The 21,216-nt window shown below is 37.7% G+C and overlaps 1 protein-coding gene across 1 annotated transcript in view; it reads right to left on the bottom strand.

Moving 5' to 3' along the window:
• The window catches only part of GRIP1 (glutamate receptor interacting protein 1), a 548,438-nt gene extending 527,411 nt beyond the window's left edge, over positions 1 to 21,027 (bottom strand). The window contains exon 1 of the mRNA XM_043967674.1: positions 20,513 to 21,027. Coding sequence (XP_043823609.1) covers positions 20,513 to 20,645 — 133 coding nt within the window. The 5' untranslated portion in view covers positions 20,646 to 21,027. The remainder of the gene's footprint in view (positions 1 to 20,512) is intronic.
• Positions 21,028 to 21,216: the final 189 nt, after the last annotated feature.

A 21,216-nucleotide genomic window follows, 5' to 3' on the forward strand; every position in this document is an offset into this window, starting at 1 on the left:
CACAAGTGCGGTCTCTACAAGTAAGAGAACTTTAACTCCATGTGATTTCTTAGGTGAAATAGCTCCTTATTTACATTTAGGAATTCTCAGATGCCTTCAGCCAAATGTAAGGGCACAGTGATAAGCTTCAAATGGGAATATCATGTTAGTGAAAGACCAGCCCTGGTCTGTTGGGCATACTTCAACTTTGAGGAAAAAATGAAGTCAGGTCATGAGACTGATGACTGGAAGGGAGCTTGGAGCTCATCTAAACCAATGTCTTCATTTTTCAGATGAGGAAAGTGAGGCCAATAGAGGTGAATTGGCTTTCCACTGCTGGAATGCAGGAGAATTGGAGGCTGAACTCACACCCTCTAACTCTAAATCCAGAGCTCCTTCCATTATGTCACAAGATTGAGACATTAAATCTACTTGCAACTTCAAGAGATAGCCTTCTAGGTGGCACAGTGGATAGAGCACTGACCCTGGATTCAGGAGGACCTGAGTTCAAATCTGGCCTCAGACACTTGACACTTACTAGCTGTGTGACCTTGGTAAAGTCACTTAACTTTCATTGCCCTGCCAGAGAGAGAGACAGACAGACAGACAGAGACAGAGACAAACTTGTGCAGAACTCAAGCTCACATAGGATAATATAAATGAGGTAAAACTGAATAATTCAATATTCATTTCAGTATTTATGAATGATATTGCTAAACCATAAATACTTTCTATCGTTAATTATGAGAGCGTTTGCAACAAAATAATATCACTGTACACAATGACAGTTTTCAGGTTTTTTCGGTCACATCTAACTCTGCTCCCATTTGGGGTTCTTTTGGCAGAGATACTGGAGTGGTTTGCCATTTCCTTCTCCAGCTCATTTTACAGATGAGAAAACTGAGGCAAACAGATTAAGGGCCTTGCCTGGGGTCACATAGCTACTAAGTGTCTGAGGTCAGCTTTAAAGTCAGGAAGATGAGCCATCCTGACTCTAAGCCGAGTACTCCTATCTGTCCCCTGTACCACCTAGCTGCCTCCACCACGACAATTATCTGAAAGTAAATCTGGTACCCAGATGGGAATTCATAGATGGGGTTTCCAATGTATGTGTTCTTTAATGATTCATCTGTAGTTATATAACTTGGCAAAGGTGAGAGGCAAACTGGTTCTGAGAGTTGTTCTCCAAAACCATATGAATTTTGGAATCCTTTATGGAATAAAAAGTAACTTTACAGTGCACGAATAGACTCATATACATGCTGATTGTTCATTGGCTGTTGAGCTGGAAGAGACCTAGGAGATCATTCAGTTCCAACATCCTCATTCCATGGATAAAGAAGCTGAGGCTCAGGAAGACTTACTCATTTGCTAAAGGCCATACAAGGGATAGGCAGAGAGGAGATTTCAAATCCAGGTATTCCAGCATCGAATCCAGTGTTTTGTTTTGTTTTTTACACCAGACTACGTATCAATACTGGGCAGTATGGAACTAGTAAAATGCCTCATTTCATAGACAAGTAAACTAAGTGACTTATCCAATGTCACACAGGTATAATTAACAGGGAGGAGATTCAAACCCATATTTTCTGGCTCCAAGGGATCATTACCTCCTTCCCAACAACCACTGCCTGGGGACATGGCTAAGTACAATGCCTGACACATAGTAGGCACTTAATAAATACTTGCTGATTGATTTAATTGATCACATCATTTGAATAAATAGGGAACCATCAGCTACAATCCTTCTGATAAGATGGTGAACCACTGAGCCTTTTGTTGTTGTTGCTCAGTCATTTCAGTCATATCTGACTCTTCATGACCCCATTTGGGGTATTCTTGGCAAAGATACTGGAGTGGTTTGCCATTTCCTTTTCCAGCTCATTTTACAGATGAAGAAATTGAAACAAACAAGGTTAAATGACTTGTCCAGGGTCACACAGCTACTAAGTGTCTGAGACCAGATTTGAACCCATGAAATGATTTCAAGCCCAGTGCTCTATCCACTGAACCACCTAGCTGTCCCTCAAAAAAGAGGGGGAGGAGAGAGACAGAGACAGAGTGACAGAGAGAGAGAGCGACAGAGATGAAGGAGGAAGGGAAAAAGGAAGGGAGGGACAGAAGAAGGGAGGGAGAGAGACTTGTCCAGTATTTATCTTAATACTCCATTATCCTATTACCAGATCCCTGGGCATTGCCACCTGACCTGCTCTTGTACCCTAGGGGCTCTTGGGCTCAGTCTTCTCATTTGAGCTCAACCCATCTTTTGAGCAGCCTCTCCTAATTAGGAAATGAGTTCCTTGAGAGTAGGGGCTGTTTTGCTTTCCTATTTGTATGTCTAGCACTTAGCACAGGTACACAGATAGTGTCCACTCTAGTCCATTCAAAATCCATCATTTTAAAAAAGAAAAATAGACCATGTATACATTTTGGGGAGAAACAGAATTGATTCATCTTAGAAAAAGAAGGATCCTTGGGTATCTCATTTTACAGATGAAGAAACTGAGGTGGAAAGAAGACAGGTGGCTAGCCCAAGGTTACAGACATGATTAGTAACAGAGCAAGTGCTAGGTAGCATAATTATATAGCCTTTTTGCACCTTGGAACATTAATAACAGCTGGGTGGCACAGTGGATAGATACTAAACATAGAGTCAAGGAGACCTGAGTTCAAATCCTGCTTTCCTCCCCAGTCTATATTTCTCCTCACTGTTACAGTTCTACTCAAAGCCAACTTCTTCTGAAAAGCATGACATAGTGGATAATGCCCTGAATTTTGAGGTCAGAAAGAGCTCAGTTAGAATCCATCCTCAGACACATATTACTTATATGACCATGTAGCTCTCTATACCTCAGTTTTCTTATACATAAAAAGAAGGAAATGGCCTTGACATCTGTTAAGGTCCCTTTCATCTCTCAATCTTTTATTCCATGATCTTCTCTGATTCACCACCACTTGATTCTGATTCCTTCTTTTAGCCAACATGCCCTTAGCCCTGAACACTGCAGCCTTACTCTTATGTTCTTTGCTAGGGCAGTATTTTCCCCTGGTGAGATTTCATCAAAATGGAAAGGTAGGAAGGGGCAAAAAAAATAGAGACACTAAAAAATAAAGGGAAGACTTTCAGATTAAAAATGAGCATCCAATGCTTTGGAAAAGGTCTCAGGCTTGAAAAGCTTAATTATAGAGGAAGAGGCCAGGGAAGATAATAAGGTTGGCTCCAGGATACAGGCTGCATTCCTACCTTTGTCTGTGATTTTTATTTAAAGTTCTGTCCAAGTTCTGTAAAATAAACACTTTGGGGGGCAGCTAGGTGGCACAGTGGACAAAGCACCGGCCCTGGATTCAGGAGGACCCGAGTTCAAATCCGGCCTCAGACACTTGACACTTACTAGCTGTGTGACCCTGGGCAAGTCACTTAACCCTCATTGCCCTAATTAAACAAACAAGCAAATGAATGAATGAGTAAATAAGTAAGTAAATAAGTAAATAAATACTTTGGAATTTTGGAAAACAAAATAGATATGTGGTTATTTCCTACTAACCATAAAACCTGCAGGCAATAGAAAGAATAAGGCATCAATAATCATTTCAAGTCCTTAGAATTTCCCAATTCTCCCACAACTTAAAAAACAAAATTTCTTAGTTGGGCCAAGTCGTAGAACTTTATGACTGGCTGCTCATCATGAATGCTCTACCTTTCTTACCCTAATGTTTGATAGCTTCCTCTAAGAAATTATGATCATAATATAGTGAACTGTGTTGATAGACTTCTCAAATATGATATAATTATCCATTGCTTTTAAAATATTTTGATTATCATTTCCATATGTACTTTGGGTTATGTATAAATTCAAACTCTAATCACAACATTCCAAATGACTAGGAAGCAAGAACCTTTTTTTTTTTTTTTTAAATTTCCACTTCACCTAATGGAGATCTTTAAAAACACTGAAACTTATGATCAGCAAGCAGGTATAAATTCTCCTGCTGGTATCACATTCTCAATTGGTTCTGTTTGACAAGGACCTAGTTTATCACAAAATGACTCTTCACAAATCAGATCTGATTTCCTACACCTTTTAAAGCCACTAGCTCAGGGCCACTGCCAGAAGTAGTCACATAAAATTGTATGAATAGCTCAGAAGTAATTGGAAACAACTAGCACCCAGAAAAAAGCCTCCACAATTCTCAGATTATTAAAAATATATTGGTCAGGTATTCAAGTATAGCTCTGCAAAATGCAATGTAGCAGAATTTCATAAAAATTGGTATCAATGATTAAAAACAACACTGATGGAGAACAGACTAAGCCTTTGAATTATAGTTATCAAACTCATAACATTAAGGTAGAAAAGTATGTAAGTTTCTCCAAATAAATAGAAAGAAATTATATGGTTATCTATTTAAAGTGGGGGGGGGAATACATCACGAATGGAAATGTGGTTTATAAGAATCCAATTAACAGCAAGAGACAATGGCTCACTAATCCTTTGGACAGTATTCTTTTTTTTTACAACTTTGCTCAGATTCAAGAAATCATTTTTGTGATATATATCCCATTTAAGGGAAACTACATACCAATAAGGTTATTTAAACTATGATGAATTTTGAAGAACAGGAAAGAAATTGTATGATTTTTTATCCAAGAAACACAAAATATAGTCACAAAAATTAAAAAATAATATTAGTAGAATCTGTTTAAATGACAAGGCATGATTATATTCAATGACAGATATGTTAAAAATTCCTTTTCAGGATTAAAATTTCAATTGACTGGTGTCAGAAAGTAACATTTGGAGCATTCTATTTGTAATGTAGACTTTTAAGAGAAATTATAAAAAGCCTAAAAGGCAGAAAAAGGAACATGGTAGACATAGGTAGACTAGAGGATGTTGCCAACAATGACTCATGCTCAAATAGTGGAGCAAAAGACTTAACCCAAAGACTCACCTGTGCAACTATCTACAGGCTTTTTCCACCTGGTTTTCGCTCTTCGACCTCACACTTAACCTAGCTAAAACAAAGCTCATTGTGCTTTCCCCTAAACTGTTTCTTCTTCTGATTTCACTTTTCTTTTCTATAACACTACTGAATCTCCCATGTAAATAACCTTGGGGTTATATGTGACTCTTCCCTCTCTTCCATGTTGCTCTTATTCAATTGTTTACCAAATGCTAACAGAATTCAATTCTACCTTAAATACTTATCTTGAGTCTGTATATGCCCATGTTCACCAGCCTAGTTCCCCATCCACCTGGACTATTATAATAGCCTCCTTACAAAAGTCTTCCTGTCTTCACTCTCACACTTTTCCAAGCCATCCTTGACAGTGACTGCTGCCAAACTAATCTTCCTGGTCACCAATCAACAAAGTATTTATTAAGCATTTACTATACTTGGTAACAGGATACAAGTACAAAAGAATTCCTCTGCTTAAAAGTATTCTATGCTTCTTTATCAATTAAGTTCAGTTGTGGGGGGGGGGGGTTGGCCCAGCATTCAAGGTCCTCCTCAATCTAGCACGATTTTACTTTTATAGACTTATTTCATATAACTTTCTTCACACACATCATGTTTCATCTAATCCACAGGTGTGAAATCATTAATTTGGCTCAAGAGAGATGATGGAAGTCATTTTATCCATAAATCCATAAATGAAAAAGAATCCCCGGTACAACCCTACTGAAGAGCAGACATCCAGCTTCTGCTTCAAGTCTTCCAATAAGGGGAGGTATACATCATTCCAAAGCAGCCCACTCTACTTTGAGACAATTCTTTTTTTGTTTGTTTTTTGCTTTTTGCTTTTGTTTTTTGTTTTTTGTTTTTTGCAGGGCAATGAGGGTTAAGTGACTTGCCCAGGGTCACACAGCTAGTAAGTGTCAAGTGTCTGAGGCTGGATTTGAACTCAGGTCCTCCTGAATCCAGGGCCGGTGCTTTACCACTGCGCCATCTAGCTGCCCCCTACTTTGAGACAATTCTAATTAATAAGATTGTTCCCCTCCTTACCCCCCACACACATTAACTTAAATTTGCTCCTTCAATTCATTGGTCCTTGTTCTGCCCTACTCACCTATGCAGAAAAATAAATTAATGAAATGAATGAGTGAATGAATGAATGAATAGATGAAGAAATAAACAAATAGGTAGATTGATGATAGCTGATAAACATATAGATAGATGATAGAGATGATAAATGACAGATGATAGAGATGATAGATGATAGAAGATAGATAGATAGATAGATGGATGGACAGACAGATGGATGAATGTGATCTCTCTTCCATATGACAGACCTCCAAATACTCTAAGTTTACTATCAGAGTCCTCTTGCCTTCCAAATACACACCAGACCTTCATGCCTCTCTGTATTTGTTTATACTGAACTGTATGACTAGAATGAACTCCATTCTCCTTTGTTTACAAGTTTCATTATTTTGTATACTACAAAGCCTGACTCAAATGTTAACTCCTTGAGGAATCCTTCCCCAATCCTCTTGTCTGCCAAACACGGTCCCCTCAGGCTTCACATAGATGTGTTTTTGTAACTCACTGAGAAATATATCATGTAATAAATTCTCTGTATGAGGCATACGTTGGTGTTATACTCCCACCGCACTCCCCAGGGGTAAACTTACTAAGAACAGGGATCTTGCATCTTCCACAGTACTTAGCACCATGCTCTGTTCAAAGCAGGTGCTTAAGAAAGATCTGCTTCATTGTATAATTCTCCTCCACAATAACTAAACTGCGTAATACAAACACATTGAGCATTTATTTCAAAGTTACAAAATTTTGAAAGGAACTCAAATTATATTCCTCACACCAGGTTACTTTATAAAATAAATAAATATCTAAAATAAACACAATATCTAAAATGACTAAAAGGCTTGTCATATAAGATGAATGTGATACTGAGTATGTATCAATGTTGTAAAACATAAAACAGGCATTTCAATGGAAAATATAATAGCATTTCCTACTTCACATTGGGTCCTCATAAATTCAGCAAAATATCTTCTATCATGGACTTAGGAAAACACTGCTATGCTATCAAGAACTTTCAAGGAAAACTCAAATTTTAAACATTCATAAATTATTATGTTGTTGTTCAGTAACTTCAGTCATGTCCAACTCTGTGACCTCATTTGAGGTTTTCTTGGCAAAGATACTGGAGTGGTTGGCCATTTCCTTCTCCAGCTTATTTACAGATGAGGAAACTGAGGCAAACCGGGTTAAGTGACTTGCCCAGAGTCACACAGCTAGTAAGTGTCTGAGACCAGATTTGAACTCACGAAGATGAATCTTCCTGAATCCAGGCCTGGCACTCTATCTACTGTACCACCTAGCTGCCCCTTAAATTATTATACATCAAGTTTAATGACCATTTATTAGTAACATTCTTCAACACCTCTTGAGACCAAATGAGATAATATTTGTAAAGCAATTAGCCAAATACCTGGCACATAATAGGTACTTAATAAAATGCTTATCCCCCCCCTCCTTTCCTTCTTCCCTCAGGTGCTACTTCTTCCCTGTAGCCTTTCTTGACAGCCAAGTCCCTCACCCAACACCTCAGCAGTTGTTAATGCTTGTACCCTCCTCTAATTAAGTTGTATTATTACTCTAAATTTTGCATTCCTCCTCCCAAACCAGGTAGAAAGCAAGGGCCATTTCATAGGATTATACATTTAGAGCTGGAAGGAACCTTGAAGTTCATCCAGTTTAGGGGTTCTTAACCTTTTTTGTGTCACATTCCCCTTAACAGTTGATGCCTATAGAGCTCTTCTGAGAAAAAAAATGTTTCTAAATGTATAAAATAAAATACATAGGATTACTAAGGAAACCAATTATACTGAAAATGATCAAAATTCTTTTTTGGGGGGAGGCAATCAGGGTTAAGTGACTTGCCTAGGGTCACACAACTAATAAGTGTTTTAAGGCTAGATTTGAATTCAGGTCCTTCTGACTTCTACTACCTGGCTGCCCCCAAAATGCTTTTTTAAAAAAAGTTCACAGTTCCTAGGCTATGCACCTCAATCAAATTTCTGTCTTTGTATTCCCAGTGCCTGACACACAATACCTTATACATAGGGATAAGATATAGGGAATACCATGAGGAAGGGATCTTCTTCAATCAATATAAGTTGGCTTCTTAGAGAAATGTCTAAAGCAGTAATATCAAACTCAAATAGAAACAGAAACCAACAGGTCACATATTGATTTAGAAAACCACAAATTAACATTATCTAAGTCATATTATATTTTTATTAAATTTATTGAACACTTCCCAATTACATTTTAATCTGATTCCAGAGCACTCAGAAGTTTGATATCTTTGAGCACTTTAATCACATGACTTGACCAAGACTACACAGCCATGTACATGTCAGAGATGGGACTAGAACACAGGTCTCCCAGGCTTCAAGGTCTCTTCTCTATACACTACCTGTCATGCTGATTCACACAGCAGACAATAAATGTGTGTGAAATTGAACTCAAGAGGGCAGTTAGGTGATGCAGTAGGTAACACACTGGCCCTGGATTCAGGAGTACATGAGTTCAAATCTGGCTTCAGACACTTGATACTTACTAGCTGTGTAACCCTGGGCTAGTCACTTAACCCTTATTACCCCAGGAAAGAAAAAAGAAATTGAACTCAAAACACACAAAAAAGTATTATAATGCCTATGATGTCATACATTATCTAAAGCAATATCCACATTCTAAGATTTTAAAGACTGGGAGATGGGAGGATTGAAGAGCTGTGGTGGCTGTTAGGTAAGAATTACCTAATTAGGTAATTGCACAAGAATTTAAGACTAAGGTCTTAGGTTTTTCAGGCCCAGGGGACCTGGTAGCTCAAAGTGCACAGGGGTCCAGACATTCTAAAAAACTTCAAGTTCAGGGTGATTATTAATATTTCTTCACTACATAATGATTGGTTAAATACACTTTAGGGGTCTGGTTAGAAACCCTAACCATCATTGATAACATTGTTCTATTAGAAAAAGATACTCCAAGTTATAACTAACTTCCAAATGAACTTTTAAAATATAGTATACTGGGGCAGCTAGGTGACACAGTGGATAGAGCACAGGCCCTGGAGTCAGGAGAGAACCTGAATTCAAATCCAGCCTTGGACACTTACTGGCTGTATGAGCCTGGGCAAGTCACTTAACCCCAATTGCAAAAGGAAGGAAGGAAGGAAGGAAGGAAGGAAGGAAGGAAGGAAGGAAGGAAGGAAGGAAGGAAGGAAGGAAGGAAGGAAGGAAGGAAGGAAGGAAGGAAGGAAGGAAGGAAGGAAGGAAGAAAGGAAGGAAGGAAAGAAGGAAGGAAAGAAGGGAGGGAGGGAGGGAGGGAGGGAGGGAGGAAGGAAGGAAGGAAGGAAGGAAGGGAGGGAGGGAAGGAGGAAGGGATTTAATATACTCCTAAATAAATTGATTACTGTCTTTAGATTACAAATGAATAAATGATCATTCATCTTAAATCTACTGGAAGAGATCCAGATAGGAAACTTACCACAAATCACTATTGTCACATCTTTTGGGGGTAAGAAAAAGGGAAAGTAAAATATTTAAAATAAATCATATTATTTAAAAATATTAGCAATTCTGAGAAATTTGTTGGAGTTCATTCCTTGGAATGTGGGAGAAAGGAAGAATCCCCAAATGACTGCTGGTTTAAATGACATTCTTTTGGGGGGGGGGCAATGAGGGGTAAGTGACTTGCCCAGGGTCACACAGCTAGTAAGTGTCAAGTGTCTGAGGCTTGATTTGAACTCAGGTACTTCTGAATCCAGGGCCAGTGCTTTATCCACTATGCCATCTAGCTGCCCCTAAATAATATTCTTAATGAGAATTTTGTGATCAGTCTGAATATACTTTTCTAGATTCAACTTTTGGTATGGTGTTCAATTCCACACAATATAATATATCATTATTGTTTTTATTTTCTTAAAACACACACACACACACACACACACACACACAGAGTTCTAGTAATGTAAAAAGTTTGAGTTTACTTGGAACTTTCTCCTTTGGCCTGTCAGCTGATATTCATCGGAATTATTAAGTTTATATAAAATTTATTTAAAAAAAAATAAGTCCCACAGACATTAACTGTCTGGCTGATAAACCAACTGGCATCAATTTTGCAGAATGCCTTTTTGGCACCAAGCCTAGATGTAATGGTTAATGAGATATCTAGGTAGAGTTCCAATATTGTAAATGGAAAATACACACACTCAGTTCTACCATAAATCCTAAATAGCACTGGTGTTATTTGGTTTCCCAAGTGACATCATTCACGTTGAAGCATTTTGTCTTCTAGAATTACAATGCCATATTGGGTCTTAGTTTTCTCTTCAGCTTAAAGAACTGGATTCTACATAAATACCCAAGTGAATTCACCCGTAAACATCCTGCCTCATCCTGGCATGAAAGTAGCTCTTGGATTCTCAGTGGTGATACTGGTGGATCAAAAGTTTCGTCAGGTTCTACCAAGATGGAAAGGCTAGAGTATGGGCCTAGCAATGGGCTGCATCTGCCACAGAAGGTCAATTTTAGCTAAAAGCTCAGGGAGGTTTAACCCAAGGAGGTTGGCCAGGAAGTGATGAATTTTTTTGGCCTGCAAGAATTCATGAAAATATCTAATTAGGCATGGAAGAGTTACGATCAGTGTTATGAGAAGAAGTATTTACACCAGTGAACACACAGATTCTTGAAAGACTTATGGAACTAAGCCTAATGGACTCTGTTGGTTGATCAAATGATTAATCTCTTCAGTCCATACAAGTGGTTGTCTATGAGGTGGCAAAGCCCAACCTGTTCCAAAATATGCCTCACATCCCATTGGTCTTCCATCGCTGATTGCCCCTACCATTTGACAAAGGCAGGGTTGCTGTATCTGGATGTTGAAATGGCAGGATATTATCTCAGAGACCAAACAATAACAAAAATCAAGTATTTATTAAGTGCTTACTACATGCAGGGAACAGCGCTGGGTATACACTTAAGAGTCACCTTAAAGAATTTGAAGATTTATTCCCAAGAAGCATAATACCTCCGACAATAAGCAATCTGCCTGCATTCAAATCTCCCTGGAACCTACACAAGAAGTGAATGAAATAGGCAATCAATTCACCCATTCTTTACAGACTCACTAATTAACATACCTAATCAGTTCATTCCATTTTCTTTTCCATAGGAAGTTCTCATTGCCTTTATGGCATCTAAATGTTAAAACAGACCAACTGGTGACACTATCACTCACTCCAGGAATAATAACAGATAAAAATCAATGAAGAAGGAGTCACTAGACCTTTCTTGGTTTCTCCTCTTGAGTCTTCCGCCAATTAGCTGTTGTGTCTGAAGGTGACCAACTTGAAAACCAAGTCATAGAACCATCAAGATGAGACGAGAACTCCATATACAACCACAATTCCATAAGATAAGAGGCTTCAACATGAATTATATCACTCAAGAAACCAAATAACACTAATTAGGATAAATAACACTATTTAGGATAATAATAAATAACACTATTTAGGTTAAACATCACTGTTTAGGATAATAATAAATAACACTATTCAAGATAAATATCACTAGGATAATAATAAATAACACTATTTAGGTTAAATATCACTGTTTAGTGTAATAATAAATAACCTGAATTAGGATAAATATCACTATTTAGGATAATAATAAATAACACTATTCAGGATAAATAAAGTTAAAGAGATTCCCCATTGATCAAGTGTGACTTTTTTTTTTCCTACTCAGAAATACCCTCTATAGCATCAGTGACAGATGGTGGTCCAGTTTCTGCTCTATTTCATGAAGCAACACATTCTATCTTTTCAAAGCTCTGTGTGAAAATTTTTATATCTAACGAGTAAAAATATACCTCTCCATAACTTCCACCCATTGGACATTATTTTGCCCTCTGGAGCTATAAAGAATCACTCTATTTCCTCTCCCATATTACAACCTTTCAAATATTGAAAGGGAATTATCATGTTACTTCCTCCCTTCCCCCACTCTCTTTGTCTCCTCCAAGTCTTTTGAATGCACCTCATATAACATGGTTACAGAATACCGAGTGACCTTTTCTAGCTGTTTTTTATTAAATGTCCCTCTTAAATTTTTTTTTAATTGATGCCCAGAACTAAACACAAAATTGATATGACCAATATAGAGAGCGGCTGGGGTATACTACAAAGTACAGAGTCTCTGTAAAAGACCCTTGTTCCAGAAAGTCTACATCTATTAATGCTGTCAGCAACAAAGGGCAGGCCATGGAGTGGGAAAGATTTGGGTTTAAAAGTCCTGCTTCTGACACACACTAAGTGTGTGACTCTACACGAATCACTTAACCACTCAGAGTCCCTCAGGCTACTCTGTAACAACAACAACAACAACAATAATAAATATTTATTTAGCATTTTGACCTTTACAAAGTGCTTTGCATATTTTATTTCATTTTATCCAGGACTAGAATCCTGAGAACAAGGTATTATTATTACCTCCATTTTACACATGAAGAAACAGAAGCTGAGAGAGTTTAAGTGACTTGCCCAGGGTCATACCACTAGCATCTGGGCAGGATTTGAATTCAGGACTTCTGACTCCAATTTTAGTATTTTAGCTACCCAACCCCCTATCTGCCTCAGACTAAACATCGCATGAGTTGGAGGAATTGCTGATCTCCATCAGTGAAGGGCATTTCCACAGTTAACATTTCCCATGTTGATGAAATCCCAGGTCAAGATAAAAAATAATAATAATAAATTATTGCATTGGATTTATTTGGCAGTCACATCATATAGCTTACTTTTAGTTGACTACTTAACTTATAGTCAACTAACATGCAGAAATCATGTACTAACAACATGATTCTCCAGACTCCTTAATAATCCACTAAACTGTTTTGGTTTTTCCAACCTAGAGTTCAGCTTTACATTTCTTTTTGTTATACTTCATAGTGTTAGATCCTTCAGCACAATGAGTAAAACAGAGCTGAAACCTAGAACTGGGAATTCCCAAGGTCAAATCCAGCCTCACTTAGTATCTGTGTGACCCTGGGTGACTCACTTAACCTGTCTGCCTCAGTTTCCTCATATGTAAAATAGTGATGGTAAAGCACCTATCCCCCAGGGTTGTTGTGAAGACAAAATGAAATAGCGTTTGGAAAGCTCTCTGCAAACCTTAGAAAGCTATATAAATGCCATAGCTCTTAGTAGTAATAATAAAACAACTGTATGTCCATCTTTCTGGGCACTAAACTTCACTGGTAATGACAGTGTTACTGAATAAAAAGGACAAAAATCTATTCTCTTTTTATTTTTAATTCCACAGTAATCTGGCCTGAACAAAACATACTGTCTGCTGAATGTGCCTTTTTCAGATAACACAGTCTGAACTGAATAGTGGTACCTATAGGGGGAAATAGTATTTAATATTTCTGATGTGAATTAATATGACAGAGCTAAATACCTATGCTTAAATATCAATGACGAGCATTAAGAGAAAGCTAAAAGATTGCCCCCATGATTGTGAATTCTTTCTTTCTTTCCTTTTTTCTTTTTTTTTCTTTCGGGAAGCTGAACTATTCCAAGATGCTAACATGAAACTCTAGGCAAATGGAACATGTTGACTGCTCAATTCTGTACAATATTAGAAATATCCTTATGCCATAAGAGAAGGTATTCCAAATAAAGAAAAACCACGATTGTGGTCACAGACCAGGAAAGAGAAAAGACACCACCTTGTCCCATTTCAGCAGAAATCCCCCAACCCAAAGGTTGGCACTGCTGAAGCCTTGCATCAGCTGGGAACTTGATGAGTCTATCCACTGTGCTGCCTAGTTGTCCCTCCTGAACCTAATTCTGCTACTGATAATGGTAGCAACAATTCCTCAAATGGACTGGGGGCACTGAGGATAGGAGAAAGAGGCTGATATTTTGCAGCAGAGAAGCCTTGATCTTTGCCAGCATTGGCTGTGGTCTTCATAAGTTTTAGAGAGAAGGAACATGGTACTACCAAATCTAGGAGGTAGATACAAATCTCTGGCCTCATTAGCTGAAAAACCACCATCTCTCAGGTGCCGCTAGCAGAACCAATAGAGGAAATGAATCGCCAATATCTGATCCATCACTAGTGCAGTCTTCACAAAGTTATATAAACAAACCATTCTCCTTTATAAGAGCAACATGTGGTCTTTTTAACAGGATAAAGGGGGATGCCCAAATGACTGGAAGAGCTCATCTCTCAGAATGTAGAAAAGGCTATATAGCTGCATACAGAGCATTCTTCTGAATGATCTCACTTATGTACTTAACTGAACCACACTGGTTAAAAAGAAATCGAATTCAAGGTTACTTCAAGCAAACTACACCAAGTGTTGTCAACGGAGTCTGCCAGGTTGCAAACAAACAATAAACAAAAACCCACAGGGTAAAAAAGCCAATTTCAACAAATTAATAATAAATTAGACATAATAACAAAAAATAAGACAAAATAAGACCAAACCATTGTGGCCTAGCAGGTAGATGAAGAGTCCAGCCCATCAGTTCAAGTAGGCCTCTGATACATACAGTCTGTATGACCCTGGAAAAAAATTATTTAACCTCTCAGCCCTCTGGATAAGTGTTATCAAGCTCTAATAGAAATGGGGGTCACTACGTCATACTTAAGGATCCGGTGGACGATTACACTGACAGTTTTAAAATATACTGTTATCTTTGTCTTATTGTATTTTTATTTATTTTGTTCAATATTTCCCAACTCCATTTTAATCTAGTTCAGGCTACACTTGGGGACAGTTGTGGGTTGCGTGTGGTCAGAGGTTTAGGTGCCTGACACCTCTGATCTAGGAAATAGAAGGACACACCCATGAATTAGTAAAGGAGTTTCCTATAGAAACGAAATCCCAGGGAGGTCCCTATCTTTTCCCAAGACATAAAACACAAGAGATGGCTCCTCTGGACAGTCGTCCATCTCCCATCTGTATGCTTTTGCTTAGACTGTACCTGAAGCCTGGAACACACCCTGTCTTCACCTCTATCTCATAGATACTCAGGATGCCTTCAGATTTCCGTTTATTTACTACCCCCTAATTAGGTCTTTCCTGCTTCCACCCCACCTCACCCCACTCTCAGCCTCAACTCCCTGAAACTGAATTTACCATGGATATATTTTAGACTTGCTTAGCTGTGTGGATAGATAGATAGATAGATAGATAGATAGATAGATAGATAGATAGATAGATAGATAGATAGATAGATAGATAGATAGATAGTTTCCCCCAAGAGAATGGAAGATCTTTGATGGTAGGGACTGATTCATTTTAATCTTTTATTCCTTGTAGCTAGCACAGTGTCTGGTACATCACGGGCATATAATATAATAATGTTTGGTGGTGGTGGTGGTCCTTCATTATCAAAGAGGACCATGACAGATGTCATGACTTGCAGTGAATTGAAATTAAGTGAGGGAGGACTGGGCAAGGTCACAAAACTCTCTCCTCCAGAGCCATCGGGGTCCAGTGACAAGATATATATCAGGACGACTGGAGATGGCCCTGAAAGTTTAAGGCAACTGGGGTTGTGACTTGCCCAGGGTCACACAGCTAGTAAGTGTCTGAAGTGTGATTTGAATTCAGGTCCTCATGACCCCAGGGCCAGTGCTTTAATGGCAAGCAATTTAACTTATCCCAGCCTCAGTTTCCTCATATGTAAAATAGAGAGAGTAATAGCACCTACCACTGTACCACCTAGCTGCCCCAAAATGCTTGTTGGTAAATGAGTTCTAATGTCTGTGTTACGATGAAATTCTCCTAAAATGCAGTTTAGACAATAACCATGCAAACTGACGGCAGCTAGGTGACCCAGTGGATAGAGTGCTGGAATTGGAGTCAAGAAGGCCTGACTTCAAATTTGGCCTCAGAACTTTGTAGCTGTGTGACCCTGGGCAAGTCACTTAACCCTGCATGCTTCAGTTTCCTCATCTATAAAATGAGCTGGCAAAGTACTCCAGTATCTTTGCCAAGAAAACCCAAATGGGGTCAGGAAGAGTCAGACATGACTGAAATGACTCAACAAAAAAATTATACATGGACAATATACATGTACATATACACACAGATGCACACGTGTATATGTGTGTGTGTGAACTGTGAAATCCTAGGATTTTATCAACATGGGGGACTCCCAGAATTTCCACCCAAGGAGATTAGCAAATGGATTATAACAAAGTCTTGGGGAGTTCCCTGAGGGTGGGGGTGGGATTAGAATTTAATCATTGCAAAGTGTTTTCAACACATTCTCTCATATGATCCTTATAACAACCCTGAAAGGTAGGTGCTATTACTATATCTTACATATGAGGAAACTGAGGCTGGAATAGGTTAAATTGCTTGCCATTAGCCACAAAGGGCTAATAAGTGTCAGAGGCATAGGGTAAACCCAGGTCTTCCTGACTCCAGACAGCCCTCCTTATCTGATTTATAAAATCTCTTAATAATAATGTCAATTCTGGCTTTGTAGGTCGGGATTTCTATGATCGTGGATGCCAAAAAGTTCTATTACCCTAATAGATATGTTTAAACTTGGACACTGTAAATTCTGATTTGCAGAGAGAGGTTCATAGCATATCTTTAATAATACATGTGGTAATATAAATTTTGCCCAGCTGTCACTTTTAATACCTGAAAGAAACAGAATCATAAACATATTTTCTTTTATATCACAAATATCATAACTATGACATTCTCAGGCTTTTTAAAAAGTCATTTACAGGTCCATGGTTTCATATGTTTAAAATAAAAAACAAAATAAAATTAGAGAGTGAATTTAAAGCAATTTTCAGTTAAATGAATCTTAACCAGTAGAGGTGTTTTTTTTTAACGGAATAGCCAGCAAATCATCTATGTAGATGCTTAGATTAAAAGAACCACTTAAAAGCCTGTATTTGACTGGATATTTGTTATTGTTCAATTGTGTCCTAGTCTTTGTGACCCCATTTGGGGTTTTCCTGGCAAAGATTCTGGAGTGGTTTGCCATTTCCTTCTCTTGGCTCATTTTACAAATGAGGAAACTGTGACAAACTATGTTAAGTGACTTGCCCAGGGTCACACAGCTAGTAAGTATATGAAGCTGGATTTGAATTCAGATCTATCTTGACTCTAGGCCCAGCTGCATTATGCACCAAGCAACCCAGCTGACTAAATGAACATCTAGAAAGTCATATATGAACTTAAGTGAAATTCTCTAAAACTTTTCAGTCTTCAAAAATGGCCAGAAATTTCTTTTTTTTTAAAGAACATAAAAAGTCTAATTAGCATCAACTGATGGGCAGTTGCCAGATGGCTAGCAACTCCCCAGAAATTTCTTAAAATGTAAGTTTTCCATGACCTCTGCCTTGACCTTTACTAGGCACATCCCAACAAATTGTAGTCATATGAACTGCTTTAGAGACTAGAAAAACTTTGAAATTATAGAACTTTAGAGCGTTCTAAGGGGCTATAAAATAATTACCCAGCTCCCTTTAATTTCAAATTGAGGAAGCTGATTAACAGATATAGAACTTATTTGAGACATCATAGCTAGTTAAAATTGTTGCTACTTTTATTATCTAATGTCAGTTCTAGTGAGGTATCATAGGAAAATTCCACCTTAACTTTAGAGTAGAGGGCAGCTAGGTGGTGCAGTGGATAAAGCACTGGCCCTGGATTCAGGAGGACCTGAGTTCAAATCCAGCTTCAGACACTTGGCACTTACTAGCTGTGTGACCCTGGGCAAATCACTTAACCCTCATTGCCCTGCAAAACAAAACAAAAAAATCAAAACAAAACAAAACTCTAGAGTGGAGTACCTTTACACTACTTTTCAATTAATAAAGAGCTTTGAATTTTAAATGCATTTTGGCATGTATTTGAAATAAAGAAGCAAGAAAAGAGATGGTGGAATTCCATTTCAGGAGAAAAGTTAAAATATCCATCCACAGAAGTGTTAGGGTAGATAAGGGAAAATATGGGTCTTTGCAATTCTACTTCTATGATTTTATATGCAATGTACTTGTGAAAACCTTCAATGTTAGGGAAATTTACAACAGATGTAGTGTTAAGTCCTTTGAAATTATGGTACACACTACACTGCGAGTTAGAGAGAAGGAAAAATTTTAAATACATGGAAAAAAATGTTTTTCTCTAGTATTTCCATATCAAGTCTTTGACCAAATCATCAGAGATATGACCTCTTATTTCAGGAATTACACTAAATATTGACTGTAAATAGTAGAGTTTCTAAGGCTTCTTTGGGAAAACACAAGGCATAATTAAGAGAGGACATTCTTCTGAAGTTCCAAATGAAGATATTTAAGGTCATTTTTCTGCAAGACAATTTTAGAAGACCCACCTAGCTAGTTCCAAGAGTGACACACTGTTGTGTTGTGAAACAGAAGATAAAAGGTCCAGAAAAAAAAACATTGTTTTGTATGATATATCTCAGTAAAATACTCCATCCTGTTAGGTGATTGATGAATGGTCAAACCCTAAGAGCTTGAGTCTCTTGTGTCACATTTTCTTTAAGTAGTTTTCTGAAATTTTAGGTGAGATATTCATCTAACTCTTCTGAACTATACATTATGCAATAGATGGCTATTTACTTCTAAAGATTTATTATGCTAATAAATATCAGGAAAGTGCTGATACCATATATTTGTATGTGTGTATACATATATACTTACATATGTGTATATGTCTGTGTGCATATGTATGTATACACATATACACACAAAGACTTTCCTTTGAAGGCTATTTACTCTTAGTTTAACCTTGACCAATTTCTGGCAAGCTAATAATATTGTCTTATTTTTCTGGGTGTTTTTTTCAAGTGCAACACTTTAGTTTCCTTGCTTTTCCCTAACCTGGTGTCATCAGCTTGGGAAGCATATGTACATTTGAGATTTTACAGAGTTTCAACTTTTTTTTCTTAACTATTGTTTTAGGTATCTCCTAATGGTCTAGCCTGACACTTTGTGCATAGAAGGTATGCAATAAAGGTCCATTTGAATTGCAAAATAAATAAATGAAAATCTAAATATGAACATGAAAAGGTCTGGATTTGACTTAATATTTATGGACAATGCTACCAGTAAAATCTATGTAAAAGTTGCTAAGGTTTTCTCTGAAATCTCTGGCTTTTATCATAACACATCTAAGCTTTTACTCCCCAATATCTTTTCAATGCTTCTGTCATGAGAAAAGTGACTATAACATATGCTTATATATAGACACATATAAAATACATATATATATACTGAATTGAAATGTTATTCATGTAAATGAGGTCTTTACAAAGGTAAGATCCTTTAAGAGATGATAATGTTTTGTGAAGATACAACCATATGAAATATTCAAAATACTAGGTCCATTAAAAAACAAAAGTGGCCAGTATAAAGTCAAAAGTCTTTGTAAATTGACACCAGGCATTAGAAAAAGCATCCATGCCCACTTTATTATTACTACCATGTGTTTTTTTTCTAAATCACAGCAGAGTCCTAGGCTTATAAACTAGTTTTCACAGTTTCCAGTACAACAGAAATAGGACTCTAAATTATTTATTATTCAACACACAGCAGTTGTAAATGAGACACATTTATAGTTTGACATCATTGCTCAGAAAGGGGGAAAGCTGAAATGGAACTTTGAAAAGCATCTTATTCGCGATGGTAAAAAATGAGAATCTTAGTTTAAAAATAATTTCTGTGCAATATGGATGAGTGTCAGTATCTTCCCCACACAGAGGCTACCATTACAGGCAGCTTCCCTCCAACTGAACCCTTAGGCATTTCTGGGCATTTTCAATCCACTGGAATAAGTCAAAGCATGTAGCATGAATTCAAAGCACTGACAGGGAGTAGAAAAAAATTCAAGCTCTCTACTACTTCAAGGCTAATTTGCAAATGTCTGAATTCGGGCATGTTATTTTGCTCTCCAGCTAACTGCTCTAGCTATAAAGGATCACTTAAATTAAAATTTAAAAAACATTATGAACATGCATCACAGAAAGTCAGGAGCCACTAACTTCCTATACTACAAGGTACAGATCCAATTAATCACAAAAAAAAATTGTCTAGAAGTCAAGATCGGTAGTATAATAAATCATCAGATCCAAGTGGTAAGCAAAAGCAAGGATTTCTTCCAAACTAGTCTTTCTAAAATGGAATGCAACTAACAACAACAAAAAAATACTAACATTCAACAAAGTTTCGTCAATTTAACAATAGGTTCATTACCATTGTGACTTAATTAATTGATTGCACCTGAAATATTAACCAGCTGGTTACAAAGACCTAGCCCATTTTATGGCTATCATAGCAAAAGAGGAAACACTTAGGCACTGGCACAAGGATCACAAATAACAGCTGGGGACACCTCTGGCACTTAAAGAGAAAGATCAAAGCTACAGGCAACCACTTACTGTTATGCCTGGCATTGAGAAGAGAAGAAATAGGAGGGAAGGGGTGCTTACTTCGAAAATGTTCTGAAGCATAGTAATAGACATCCTCATAGCCCTCGTGGTAATCCTCTTCTGGTCTGTACTTTTTCCCCTTTCTTCTCCTGGATCGTCTTATCTGCTTCACAAAACCCAGGAAGCGTTCCATTGCCTCCACTTTTCACAACCAGCCTAGTTTTTACCTTGAATTAAACAACAGCTTCACAGAGAGCTAGTGCGGTTTGAGCATGAATGGACCAAAAGAAAAAAAGAGAGAGAGATGGAAAGCAATGTCTTTTTATCGGTCCCTCTGGTGCCATCAAAAAAAGAAAAAAACCCAATAATTTCAGCTACAATAATGCATGCAGGTTTACCCTGAAATTTTCTCGTGTCACTTTAATAAGCTGTAGTATTTTTTAAATGAAAAAAGAGAGAGAGAAAGGCTACTCTGAAAATCTGAAAGGAAAGCAAAGCTTTCAACTTCAGGCAGCGTTAAAAACAAAACAAGAAAGTTCAGGAGATCCGAGCTGATAGCAAGAGGAATCCCAACACTACATAATTTCACTAGCCAAAGTCTCCATCATTTGAAGGTAGGGGGAGAGAGGAGGGGGGAGGAAGGAGGGAGGGGCGGGGATAGCATCCTAGTCAATGGACTGAACCATATCTCAAGGTAGATCTGGCTCTCTCCTGCCTACTCATCCCCCCTTCCTTGCATAGACGAGCCAGAAGCATATGCTGAA

The sequence above is a fragment of the Dromiciops gliroides genome, chromosome 5 (assembly GCF_019393635.1).
Source record: "Dromiciops gliroides isolate mDroGli1 chromosome 5, mDroGli1.pri, whole genome shotgun sequence".
Taxonomy (NCBI): domain Eukaryota; kingdom Metazoa; phylum Chordata; class Mammalia; order Microbiotheria; family Microbiotheriidae; genus Dromiciops; species Dromiciops gliroides.